The sequence below is a fragment of the Alexandromys fortis genome, unplaced genomic scaffold, assembly GCF_014885135.2.
Source record: "Alexandromys fortis isolate MF-2015 unplaced genomic scaffold, M_Fortis_MF-2015_v1.1 scaffold_31, whole genome shotgun sequence".
Taxonomy (NCBI): Eukaryota; Metazoa; Chordata; class Mammalia; order Rodentia; family Cricetidae; genus Alexandromys; species Alexandromys fortis.
Window position 1 is genome coordinate 7,779,681 of NW_026067974.1, and position 13,723 is coordinate 7,793,403.

Below are 13,723 nucleotides of genomic sequence, written 5' to 3' on the forward strand. Positions count from 1 at the left end.
GTGTGTGTGTGTGTGTGTACTAGTTTGTGAGGCAAAGGATGTTATCTCACTGAGAGTCTTTTTTTTTTTTTGGTTTTTCGAGACAGGGTTTCTCTGTGGTTTTGGAGCCTGTCCTGGAACTAGCTCTTGTAGACCAGGCTGGTCTCAAACTCACAGAGATCCGCCTGCCTCTGCCTCCCGAGTGCTGGGATTAAAGGCGTGCATGCGCCACCACCGCCCGGCCTCACTGAGAGTCTTAGTACCAATGAAAAAACAAACAAACAAAAAAGCAGGATGGAGGGGACCTCTGGGAACCCAGATTTGAAAGCTCCTGGCCAGCAAAGCTCTGAGCTAGAAGTGAGGATTCACTGTGGATGGAAGCCGAGAAAGCCTGACTCTGTGCATAGCTCCATTTCCTCTTGAGACCACAGCAGGTAAGGTCTCTAAGTACCCTGGACCATCTCCAGGCACCAGAAATCCCGTTGATGGACAGCACCAATTGCTAGATGTTTTTCCTAATTGCCCCCCTTCCACCCATAAATTCTTTCTCTGCCTCTGTCACAAGCCAGACTAGAAAGGCATAGGCAAACACACTAAATAGCTGTCTGTGCTAAGTTTTCCCTCCTTGCACTAGTGTTTGAGCTTGTAGAACTTTGCTGTCCTTGGTTGTCTTTTTAGAAGTTAGCATTATTGAATATAGCAGAAGAGCAGACAGAGACTTCGCTTCTCTCCCTCCCCTCACTCTCACACATCCCTGTGTTCCTGATGAGTTGGGTGGAGGTCAAAGTGTGTGTGTGTGGAGGTCAGAGGTCAACCTCTGGGAGTCAGTTCTCTCTTTCCTCTGGATGCCAGTTCCAGGGTAGAACTCAGGTCACCAGGCCCGTGTGGTAAATGACTCCACTCACGAGCCATCTTGCCGGCCTCTTTCTTTCTCTGACAGAATCTCTTGAAGTCCTGGCATCCTCGACCTCGCGCTGCTGCTTAGCTTGGGATGACCTTGAACTTCTGATCCTGCTGTTCCCCTTTCCAGTACTGGGATTACAGGCATCTGACAACACACCTTGCTAGGGTTTTCCTGTTTGTTTTACGGATTCTCAAAACACTGACAGACAAAAGGCACCACTGTTATTCTTTTACCAAAGAGGCTTAGAACATTCAAATTGATCACCCAGATATATCTAGCCAATATCAATGCTTTTTATCCAGGTCTTTGTATGACAACCAGATGTAAACTGGTCTTGTAAATGCAGCCTCATGTCTAGTAAAAGCAAAACCAGATTGCTGGATAGGTTTTTTGTTTTAGACAACGTCTTTTAAAAATTTACTTTTTAGTTTGTTATTATTTATTTAGTTAGTTAGTTATTCTGAGACAGGGTGTTTCCACACATCCCTGCTGTCCTGGAACTCACCACAAAGACCGGCATTATCTTCAGGTGGTTGTGTGGTATCCAATTGAGTTCTGCCACATCTTCTGATACGTGATGCCTGTTTTGGGTTTCCGAAGCGAGGGCCCCCCTCAACTCTTAGGCAATTTTTCTCTTGATTTTGTTGTTTAAAAATGTGTGTGGGTGTGGATGTGAATGTGGAAGCCATTCACATGAGGTCAGTCTCAGGGGCAGTTCCTCAGGCATCTTGCACGGGTTCTCTTGTTGGCTGGCCAGCGAGCCCCAGAGACCCTCCTGTCTCTGCGTCCCCAGTACGGGGACTATAAACAAGTGCCACTGGGTCCATCTTGTGACGTGGATTTCGGGGATGGAACTCAGGTCCTCACTGTTGCATACAAACCTTTTTCCGGCTGAGCCATCTCCCTAGCCCATGGTTTTGCTGTTTCTCTGCAGGCAGTTTTCTTACAGGTTTTTATAATTTATACTTAGTTATTTAGATTTATCATTTATGCATTACACATACAAATCCCTGCCACGGACCGGCTGAGGGGAGCCACTCAGACCGTGGGAGAAGCAGGGTCCTGGTAACAGGAAGGCACAAGTTCGGCGAATGACAAACAGACACAACACACAAGAGAGTGGTTGGAATCTGTTGCAATTTTACTGAATTCATGTTTTCATTATATAGTATTCAAACAAAGAACAAATCAGAAGGTCATGTATCATTGGTTGGCACAGTATGAAAGCTTCTTTTAGTCACATCAGCAATGTTTAAGAAAAGTATATTATCAGGAACAGGTGTTAGACATAAAGCATCCTTAGAAGAGGAAATCTCGTCCTTGGGAATGTAAACCTCAGGCAAGTGGTTTCATCTTATGAATAGGAAGTTTCTGTCTCATTATCGCTATCATGGCCCTTCCTCTTCCTAACCCTTTATTTCATCTAGTGACCAAATATACCTAATCAGTTCTCTGCACCTGTTGAACTATACTTTTCAGTACCTTCCTATGCAGCAGACATCATGGGGGTTGGGATCTAGCAAGCCTATCCATAAAGTTGAAAGTATAATATAACAGTCTTTGTCCATCAACATTAACCCATCTATTCCCTTGCTCATCATACACCCTGTGTATGACAAAGGTTCTGCTGTAGTCTTATACATTCCCATACTGTGCTTCCTTATCCCAGAGCTGTTCCTGAAGAGAATGATCCTTGTCTTGTAGATATACAGAATATCATTATTATAAAAGATGATTGTGCAAAGCTCATATCCCGCATAGCCAGCTAATCGAGAAAACCCGTCTATGCCTCAGTTGTGGCTAATACCAGGCTGTCTGCCATTGACCTCCAGGAAGCCTAGTCCTATGGGACACGTAGCTCCCGTCCGGCATAATGACATATGTCATGGCACACAGACGACACTGGAGTTGGTGTGGCAAATCCCTATTCTGTGGCTACCTTTTTTCTCTCATTATGCCAGACCATTGAGTGCCTTGCATACCTTACCTCTGAGCGAAACACCTGACATGTCCTCTTTCTTACTGTTTTTTTTTTTTGGGGAGGGGGGGTTCAAGACAGGGTTTCTCTGTGGTTTTGGAGCCTGTCCTGGAACTAGCTCTTGTAGACCAGGCTGGTCTCGAACTCACAGAGATCCACCTGCCTCTGCCTCCAGAGTGCTGGGATTAAAGGCGTGCGCCACCACTGCCCGGCTGGTATCTTCTGATAAGGGCCCAGAGTAGCACGCTCATCTTGGGAAGTATAAAACTCTTGTGTCTTTAATTAAGGCTTTGTTTGAACTGAGAGATGTACAAATTCCCCTGTGTGGTCGCCCAAGGCTTCACTGCCTTCTTCCCTTTCAGGTCAACAATTCACGAGGGATTTACGGCTGCGCTTGGTGTACTTTAGAGAGGAATCCGATTTTGTATTTTTCCATAGAAACACAATGGCCAATGTCAAGTAGGTCCTTTTTCCCTACTCTGCTGTGCCAATTATTATCATTATTATTTAATTTTCTTTTGGTAACACCTTTATTATATGTATTTCTTCAGTGTACAGTTGACAAGCAGGTTTATTCTCTGGTGGCACAAATCGTCCTTCCTCTCGCGCACAGATATTTTTTGAGGCTGGGATGGCTCATTCAAACTGATCCATTCAGGCGTCTTAAAGAGTGCGTGGGTCGGGTCGGGAAAAGGCGTACTGAGAATTAATAGGAAAGCCAAACGAGGCTCTTTTTTGTTTCTATGGCATCCTCCCAAGGGTAGGAACTCATAGCCACCGTGCCAATCACTCTGTAGGGAGACCATACTGCGTCAGTAGACTCCCTCGTTACTTACCCTACAGGGAAAAACATCTCGAAATCCAGGTATGACTCCAAAGAAGATAATTCATGCACGGATCTTCCACCCTGTTGGAGAGGTACGCCTTTTCCAGCAGGTCCCACGCACACGCGCGCGCTGCTGCAGAATTCCTATCCTGCGCTTGGAGAAACACCCGTGGACGGTGAGAAACGGTCCTGACGAATTGTCTAATTGAAAAACGAACCTCGCTAGGGGAGCAGCGATAAACCAAGAACAAAACACGGTCTCTGACCCCAAAAACACAAACCTCCGGGTACCTCTCGCTTGTGGCCAATCAGAGGTCCCCTGGAATCATTTGCCCGCCCCCTAGCCCTGTCCGGCCACTTCATTCGCAGCTCACAAAGCAATCCCGCCGCGCGTTCTGCACAGTAGCCAATAAGAGAATAGGGGGCGGGGCCTCCGGGCGCACCGAGTAGGCGGTACCCAGCCAGGAGCGCCTCGGGAGCCTTCGGGTTCTTTCGGTTTTCCCTTCAGGGTAAAGTTCTGCTCAGTCTTCCATCAACACATTTACTTTTCCGCCTGACTCGGCGCGCGCGTGCGCAGTGCCACCCGGCCCAGGCTGCTCCTGAAAAGTAAGCATGTAGAACCCGGGGAGGGACGCTGGGCGGCCGCCCTGCAGGTCAGTGCATCCCCGTCCAGCCTCGAGCAGGTCGCTATTTCCTACAGGCCCCAAAACAGGGATTCTAAAGCCAAAAATGATGTGCAGTGAGGTCCCACCGAGATTTGAACTCGGATCGCTGGATTCAAAGTCCAGAGTGCTAACCATTACACCATGGGACCCGCTGGCGGCTTAAGGCGCCCGGCAGCCTTCTCAAGCCACATGACGTTGGGCAACCTTTCCTAAGCTTCGCTACAGTTGATTTGGGCCCCTGGCCCAAGGCCACCATGGCGGGCAGATGCGGAACCACCGAGATTCCCGTGTCCCTGCGAGTTCCAAACGTTACTGGGCCCCGAGGCGTCACTGCTTCCGGTGCTCCTCCAGGGGTCCCGGCCCTCGCCCGCAAGTCCTGGGGGGCGGCAAGTTGTCGGGTCGGAGCGAGTCTGGAGAAAGCAGTCGCCCAGGACTCCGGGCTAGAGGCTGGGCTCACGCAGCCTGCGTTGTTTAATGTGTTTCTATTACGAGGAGTGTGGCGAGGACGCTTTGGCCCAGCGGGGAAGGACGCGGACTGGCACGTGGTGGCACGGCCGTTCAAACCCCGGACGCACCTGGGAGGCTGAACCGGGGCTCCCGGAGGGGACCCCAAGCTGGGGGCCGCAGCCGGCGTTCGGTGCGCGGCAAGTTAGCAACTGTAGGGTTGCCGGGGCGCTTCCAGCCCTGCACTTGCGCATGCGTTTCTAAAGCCCGGGCTGCCGAACCTTCTAGCATTTGGATCCTTCGAAAGACCCAGTCGGCTCTTTAACAACAGACACCCCCCCCCCCCCAAAAAAAAAGACACTTCTCCGGGCTGTCTCGCGTTTCACTGACTCGAAATGTGTTTCTGCAGGTCAGTCGAGCAGTAGTTTACAAGTAATTTGACTCAGCAATTTCACCATCCGGACGTTATCCTACCGGGCATCCATCAGTACCAGAAGGCGCGTTCAAGGAGATTCTTGACTATATATTGTTTATTATAAGACAGTAAGAATTGACAAAATAAACAATGGAGATTTCATAAGTGCTCCACAAGAGTTTAAGAAATAACTCCGTGTTCTCACTGATAAGCACTAAGGAACCAGCAATGTTAAACACACAGGGTTGTTTATCTCTACAATGAGAGTGATGTATAACCTATTTCCACCTAAGAAGGCTAGGAATGGACGAAGTTAACAGCCTGGTCACCTTTTTCATTAGTGTGTTTTTCTCAATCTGTAGAAACAAGTTTTGTTTGTTTGTTTTGTTTTTTCGAGACAGGGTTTGTCTATGTAACAGCCCTAACTGTCCTGGAACTCAGGCCATAGACCAGGCTGCCTCCAAAGTGCTGGGATTAAGGACCTTCACTGCTACAGAAACTATCTTTATGAAAGATGTCACATGTACTTTACAAAGAGTTTCAATGTAGTTGTGTCTTAAACTTTGTTGTGCACGCATTTTTGAGTTAATTGTGCACCTAGGATTGACTTAATTATTACCAGGAAAGTTTTCACCAAACTGTGCTGTGCTTAAACGTGCCTAAAATAAACTCCTTGGTGTCAGACTCTCAAAGTTTGAACCAGCACTGGTTACTGAGTTGTGTTAAATTGTACTACCTTCTTGCCTCCTGTGGATCATTACTCTGCTGGCCTTGATGGACACACACACACTGCTAACTTGTATTGAGACAAAAGGCAAGCTAAACAAATACATAAGATGCCATCCATGTATGTGTAAACAGAAGAGTTACACACTAGTGCAATCAGCCAGGGTCCTCTAGACCAACAGCGTATATAATGAATATGTGTATGTGTACGCACACACATATGTAAAGGGGATTTATAGAATGACTTGAGGATTCGGTGCAGCTACTCCAACAAGGGCTGGCTGTGAAATGAGTTCATTGGTCAGAAGCAATACTGTGCGGAATACCATGACCGTGGATAAGGCAATCTGTAAGTCCATGCATGGTGGTGTTGACAGAAGCATTGCATGCAGGAAAGGCAAACCCATAACCAAATAAGTATTTGCTCTGGTACGTGTGATCCAATGTAGTCAACCTGACACCAGGTCACTAGCTGAACTCCTGGGGAATGGTGCCGTGTCTGGCACTCGGCAGGACCTGTAGCCAGGTGAGCTTTAGTGAGCAGAAGCTTCCAGCAGAAGGTGTGGTCCGGATTAAAGGCGTGTCTTCACATATCAATACCTGGATTAGAAGTGGACCTTCCTACTTCAGATTTAGCAGAAATCCCACACACGTGTGCCCTCCATTTTTGGATTTCAGTTAATTTCAGATTTATTCACACTGACGTCCAAGAATAGCCATCACGGGCATGTCTTACTTTCTATTTATTTTTTATGTCTTACTTTCTTAAGGAATCCAGTGTTTTGTAAGTCAGTGACAGCAAATGCACTTACTCTTCAGGCTCAGAATGTATGTGTATGTCTGTCTGTCCATCTGTCTGTCTTTAGCTTGGCCAGATGGACTTAGGATCCAGAGACAGACACACAAAGCAGAGACTTTAGAATTGGATCCAATTCTGGCAGTGTCGGCAGGTCTGACAGCCATCGACCTCAGTGCAGTAAGGCACCATGCTGTGTCCACTGGCTCCCCAAGTGACTTGCGGAGCAAACTGGCCTTGCTGGCTTCCTGGTTGGCTCAGTCCCCTGACGTCTTGGCCACCTTCCTGTGACTGTTTTGTCCACCCACTGTTAGTGCTGTGAGTTACCCACTATCCTGCTAAGTACCTCTTCAGTATAATGTATGATTTTCTTTACCCCTGCATGTCATCAAGAACATGGTTGGCCCAAGTCTAAAAAGTTCTGTTGGTGACAGTTTGTCTCTGAGGAGTGAATGCATAAGAACTTTTCTAGCTGGGTGGTGGTGTTGCACACCTTTAATCCTAGCACTAGGGAGGCAGAGACAGGCAGATCTCTGAATTGGAGGCCACAGAAGCCCTGTCTTTAAAAAATAAGTAAATGGAAAAGAAAAACGTTTTAACTCTTGCATATTATCAGAAGAAACACCAGAGATTGTCCATTTTGAGAAATAAATCAATTCTACTTTGAGCCATTTAGGGGTTACCTCCCTTCAAGGTTGAACCTGAACCCCAGGCATTTCTGGACCTCAGTTTTCCTGCTCATTTTGTTCTTTCAAAGGCCCTATGAGCTGGACATGGTGGCGCAGGCCTTTAATCTCAGTTCTCTGGGAGCACTGGCAGGATGATCTCTGTGAGTTCCAGGACAGCTAGGGCTACATAGAGACCTGTCCCCCCCCCCCCCAAGGTTTCTGACTCACACAGGACAGCCTGGTCTACAAAGCAAGTTCCAGAATAGACAGAACTAAACAATGAAACCCTATCTCAAGAGAGAGAGAGAAGAAAAAAGAAGGAAAAAGGAATTAACAATCATCAGGGAATTCTAGAGGGGAAGGTTAATGTGCCATGGTACATTTTTAGGTGGTAGTAAAGAGCTAAAACGTTTATTTTCAGTAAAATTATGAATAGGGCATGGATTGTTTAAATCAGCATTCCACTTCTTTTTTTCCCAGCATACACAGAGGCTACTAGGCAACAGTCAGGGAGAAGCTGATGGTTCTTGATCAGATAGCAGGTAGCCAGGTGCTGCAGTTTCTGTGGGCCTAGGTCTGGAGTTTTGCTTTAGGCAGTAGAAACAAAGAAGGAACCCAAGCCTCTAATTATCAATTTCATGGTGTGCTGTTATCAGCCATTCTTATCACAGGTGTCGTGGGGTAAAACCAGAGCAGCAGCTTGGGCAGGTAGTAACTCTGCCTCCTTGGAGATCTGTGAATATCTTAAATGAGATGCTCTATGCCTGGACCCTAAGCACTGACCAAATGCCAGCTGATAAAGATAATTGCAGGAAGGCAGATCTCTGTGCTTACCCAGGAGAGAGGAATGAAGGCCTGGCAGTGGAAAACTTCTGAACTGGGGAATTTATTCCCAAATATGTAACAGAAAGGGAGTTAGCTACAGTGAAAATGTACAGCAAAGGACAGCCACTTTATTCACAAAACAGTTGTGGTTTAGCCCTTACCAGATCCCTTGTTTCTGATAAGTTGCTCTTGAAAAGATGGCTGAGCAATTACTGTACAATGTTGCGGCTTGTAGCAGTCTTGACTGTTTCTCTCTCATGGAGAGATGGTTCTAGATCTTGAAGAAGAGATTTGAGCATGCCGGTGATAACCCATCAAAATGGAGGCTGTTACAGTTGCTGAGAGCTTGCCTGGGGTTGCAGACCACCAGCCATGCCTTGCTTTGCATGCTAGTAATCTCAAATCCCCATGCTTGGGTATTAAACACTTTAGCTTCCCATTTCCCCAATCCAGTTTAGGTTTTGGTTTTGTTTTGGGGGGGGGAAAAAAGTGCTCACTCTATTCACCTAGCTGGTGATCTGTGAAATCAAGGCTGGGATTAAAAACCAGCACCAGGGTGTATCCCACCCCCTGTCTCCTCCTTCATCCTCCCCTTTGATGTTTGGTTTTCTATGGACCAACCCTGAGCAATAATTACCTCAGGAAGTTAAAAAAAAAAAAAAAAGTGTTCAGAGTGTCGAAAATTTGACTCAAGGATAAATTGGAGTAAATGTAAATTTTAAAATTAGCATTATATTTCATGATTTAGAAGTTATTTTTATTCTATAATATTTCACTTTTGTTTTAATATTCCATTAAAATAAAAATACAGAAATTATAATAAACAAGTATCATATTTTAAAGTCAAGGTTTCAAAGCTTAAAATCAAGTCAGAAATGGTGGCTCCCACCTGATGCTGCAGCACTGACAGGTGGAGGCAGAAGGATTGCCATGACCTACAGAGTGAGTTCTAGGCCAGGCCATCTCAACAACATAAGATCTGAATAACTTTGGATAACATCTGTGCATTTAGTCATCCAATCACTTATTTAAATTGTTTTTGTCTTGTGTGCGTATGTGTGCCCGAGTGTATGCATGTGCCCCATGTTTGTGCAGAAGAGGTTTCCAATCCCCTGAGTTATAGACAGTCGTGAGTATTCACGTGGTGCTGGGAACCAAACCGAGGCCCTCTGCAAGAGCAGGAATCACCCTTAAGCACCGAGCTATCTCTCTAGACCCTAATTCATTCATTCATTCATTCATTCATTCATTCATTCAAAGACAGGCTTTCACATAGCCCAGGCTGGCCTTAATCCTTTTACCTCCACCTCTTGAGTTCTGGGATTACAACTGTGCACCAAAACACCTGGCTTTGTATAACATTATTTTAATTCGACTTTTTGAAAAATTAAATGATTGCAACTTAGCATTCTCAAACCAAAGGCCAGAGCACAATGACAGAGTAGTTAAGTTCCTTTGTCTATGGAACGATGTCCACCATTGTGTTAGCTGCTTGTGATTAGCTGCGGCTGAATTTTGTTTTCTTCTGACATAGGAATGTACCAGAAATGGCTCAAGTTAAGTTCACCTGTGCATGGGGTGATGCAAGTGTGTGGCTCTGTCTACCTTTACAGCTGATTTACTAAAGAACTTTTCAGATCAGTATTCTTTATAATATACAAAACAATTTTTTTATTGATTCTTTGGAAATTTCATATCATGCACCCTAATCCCATTTACCTCCTCATCCCTCCATAGCCTTCCCCCACCCAACCACATTCCCTCAGAACCCCTCCAGACGAATTAAAAACAAAATAACACCAACAGAAAGCCTACCTGGCTCCTCCTCTTTCCAACACATCTTCATTCATCCCAGTGGGTGCTTCGGTGTGTCAGGCAGCATATACCCTTTTGTCCAGTCAGCCCCACCCACAAAATATTCGTTGCCTCTGGCAAACCCTCATCACTGGACCCTCACTGGAACTCCTCGTGGATGTCCTGCTGTTGCCCCCAAGTCATGGAGATTCCACAGGACCAGTCCCTTCATGCCATAGATGGGGTCTTAGGGTGGGTCTGGATGATAGCTGAGCAGGTTGGCCTGGGCCACTGGGACTGCCCACCTCAGGCGAAGGGCATGACCAGCTCTCCTAGGCCTACGCTATCCTGGTCAGCACATGGCGAGGGGTGAGGCAGGGCCAGCCCTCCTGCTGCACTGTCCAGGGAAGGGCAGGTCAGCTCTTCTGCAGGGTCAGTGAGGGGCAGCGCCAGCTCAACCTGGCCCTCGGATTTTGACACGCATGGTTCCTATAACCCCCTGTGGGAACAAGGGCCATGGACACCATCACAGACACCCCAGCTGCCCCAGTAAAATGGACCCAGACATGGCCCTTGTAACTTGGGCCCAGATGTTGCCATGGCCCCTGTGGCAGCACAGGCCCTTGAACATCAACATGGTCTCAGGTGGCTGTCCAGACCCTAGACATCCATACAACCCTTCGTGGTAACAGGAGTCACGGATACCAACTCAACCCCGAGTGCTGTCATTAAAGGTGTATGCTGTTATCCACTTTTATTTTTACATTTATTTATGGTATGTGGGAAGGGGGTGGGTCACATGACCATGGAGGTCAGTGGACAATTATGTCAGAGTCATTTCTCCCCTTCCGCCATGTGGGTCTCAAGGAATCAAACTCAGGTTGTCGGTCTCGGCAGCAAGTACTCCACCCACTGAGCCATCCTGATGCCTCTAGCATCCCTTGATGGGGGGTACCAATCAACATCTCCCTCATCACGAGGCTCAGATGAGTGAAGTGGGTGGTTCTCTGTGCAGGCACTTCATGCATGGGAGGGCATCCCGTGCTCATTAACCGTTAGGTCATCTCCCCTGCCCTGACCAGGGACAACCCATTTCTAATGCCTCTGAACTGAATGACTGAGCTATCCATATCTCCTCACTCCAGCTCTCTTTGATGTCCTTACGGGCCAGTCCTACAATTTTTGTTGCCCACAGCCAATCTGTTTTGTTTATTAAATATCCGGTTCCTTGCGTCTTTAAGTGGAACACTGAAGATGGTTCTTGAAGTAGTGGAGAGCGAGCTTGAATTGGACCTGTGCGTTGGTGTTGGCCCGGTATTTGCTGTAAGACTCTTCCATGGCCGCCATCTCTGGATCCTTGTCCCGTGACCGTGACTGATGCTGTACAGTCACCTCTGGGCACGAGCCCACCAACAGGCTCCCCAGCCCATCAATGAAGAACTCTGCCAAGAGAGGAGGACCGGGAGACAAAGGGAGCTGCAGTCAGCCAGCCGGGCTTTCCCACCCACACTTGAGGAGGACACCTGGTTCCTAACCATAGGGAAGCTGGGCACCGTGTGGACCCACACATCCGGCTCCTGGGAGTCCCGGGGTTAGAAGAAACAGATAACCGGGTTTCTCAATTAGGAGTGTGGGCAGAGGTACCACTGGGTTCCATTAAATGGTCCTGTGGGCTCTGGAGTGGAAGGGGGGAAGGGAGGGTGCAGTCACCAGGTGCAGTTTTAGGTGGCAAAGACTTTCTGAGAGAAGAATGGGAGGCAGGGTCGGGAAAAGTAAAGGACAGCCTTGGGGAAAAGGAAGTGGGGTGTCTCAAACGGGCAGAGGCAGCCTAGAGGAGACCCTGAGAGGTGAGGGAGGCAAGAGACCGTGAGTTCCATAGTCTGGGGTGAAAGGGGCAGGAGATCGATCCCTGGGGTAGCGAGAAGGGCTTTCCCAGGAGAACCCCGCTCCACTCCCTGCATCACCCCTTCCAAGCCTCCCACCTGAGTGAGCCACTCGTTGCAGACGGGGATCAAAACCAACTCTTCGGAGTTGTTCCGTGTGAGCCAAGAAGAAGTTTACAACGCCGCTGGTCACCACGCATTTGGGGAAGCCATCAAGGGCATGGAAATCCCCCTGCCTCTGGTGAAGACAGTCCCCATTCTCACTCTGCTCCAACAACAGCCTGAACTGGAACGCGTTTCCCTGCACACTGCCGCCCACCTAGTCAGCAAACAGAAAACCGGGATCTGAGCAGAGTCAAGAACCGTCCTTCTAGGAAGGACTCCCTCCAATAGAATAGAAGGTGTACTCTATGGATCTCACCTCCAAAGGACTTTCAGTGGCTCTGCATGTGACCACAGCTCTTCTCACACTGCTGCTGGGTCCTTTGGATCATTGAATTCCCACCTCCACATGCAGGCATGCACACACACACACACACACACACACACACACACACACACACGCTTTGTAGCTGAGGCTTGCTGTCAATTCCCCTCATCCTGCTTCCACCTCCCAAGGGGATCACAGGCATGCACCATCACACAGAGCTAATATTTTTATTTAGGGTTTATTGTTGTTGTCTTTGAGATAGGGTCTTACTCTGTAGATAAGGCTGGTCTCGAACTCACAGAGATCCTCCTACCTCTGCCTCCCCAGTGTTGGGATTAAAGGTGTGCACTACCATGCCCTGTAGGGATAAGTCCAGCCCCTTAGGGGGCATGTTCGCCTCGGGCTAATGTTTACCTATAAATCTGGCGAGTGTGCTCCTAGCTGACACTTCTGCTTTCCTGGTCTCCGCAGGAACGGTGGTTCTGTAAGTCTATTTCCCCATTAAAGCTGTATATATTTTTACAATCTGTCTGCCTTCATTTACGCCGTTACATTTTGGCATCCAACGTCGGGCTATTTTGCCCCCAACTCAAGCGCGTAGCCCACTAGCTAACACAGCACGCTCCTGGGTGCCGTTTTTTAGTTCGTGACTCGGCCCCGGTGCCGAGTCGGAGATACACTCTCGGACACACAGGCCCATTCTGCCCCGCCTGCTCGCCGGAGCAATTAACCCCTCCCTGCCTGCCTTGGCTAAATTTGCAGCAGAATCCCGCTGCCTGAATTAGCGGAAGCTCAAGTACCTGTGATTTTTCAACAAAAGCCGCCACAGTGGCAGATTTGGTCTGATACAAAGTGACTTAGCAGGGTGGTGGTGGCACATGCCTTTAATCCCAGCACTCAGGAGGCAGAGGCAGGCGGATCTCTGGGAGTTCAAGGCCAGCCTGGTCTACAAGAGCTAGTTCCAGGACAGGCTCCAAAACCAGAGAGACCACCACTGGCAGGAACCAGTCATTGCAGGTAAAAAATTTTTCTTTTATAAATAAAATGTTTGAACACATTACCATTCAAGACTTTAACAGTTTTTTTTTTTATTGTACCATGTGGGAGATTTTACAAGAGGTGTCTATCACCCCACATCTATGGATCCTTCTGGGATTCGTAGTTTTCATTGGTACTAAATGGTTTGATAATAGAAATATGATAAAGTCTTTACGAGACGAATTCAGGATTCTTAAGGCAGAGGTTGAACGCTTAAAAACAATTGAGAATGACAACAATCTTCTCAAGAATCAGTTTGAAGTTCTCCAGGAAGAGAACAGATCTTTGTTTAACATGACTCGATCAACTGAGCAAAATTTAGAAAAGGTACAGGCTGATGTTAAGGAGAAAT

General features: G+C 47.6%; 2 protein-coding genes and 1 non-coding gene across 6 annotated transcripts in view; all 3 read right to left on the reverse strand.

Annotated features, from left to right (window-relative positions):
* Positions 1 to 13,723, reverse strand: part of Igf2bp1 (insulin like growth factor 2 mRNA binding protein 1) — a 282,681-nt gene that overhangs the window by 115,392 nt on the left and 153,566 nt on the right. The window lies entirely within an intron of this gene.
* Trnaq-uug (transfer RNA glutamine (anticodon UUG)) lies at positions 4,430 to 4,501 on the reverse strand. The gene has a single exon. It is a non-coding gene; the product is annotated as a tRNA-Gln (tRNA).
* B4galnt2 (beta-1,4-N-acetyl-galactosaminyltransferase 2 (SID blood group)) overlaps positions 10,758 to 13,723 on the reverse strand; it is a 54,994-nt gene continuing 52,028 nt past the window's right edge. For all 4 annotated transcript variants that reach the window (XM_050157096.1, XM_050157097.1, XM_050157095.1 and 1 more), the window contains 2 exons: positions 12,003 to 12,222; positions 10,758 to 11,462 (listed from right to left, as the gene is read on the reverse strand). In XM_050157096.1, the coding sequence (XP_050013053.1) occupies positions 11,257 to 11,462; positions 12,003 to 12,222 (426 nt within the window). In that variant the 3' untranslated portion in view covers positions 10,758 to 11,256. The remainder of the gene's footprint in view (positions 11,463 to 12,002; positions 12,223 to 13,723) is intronic.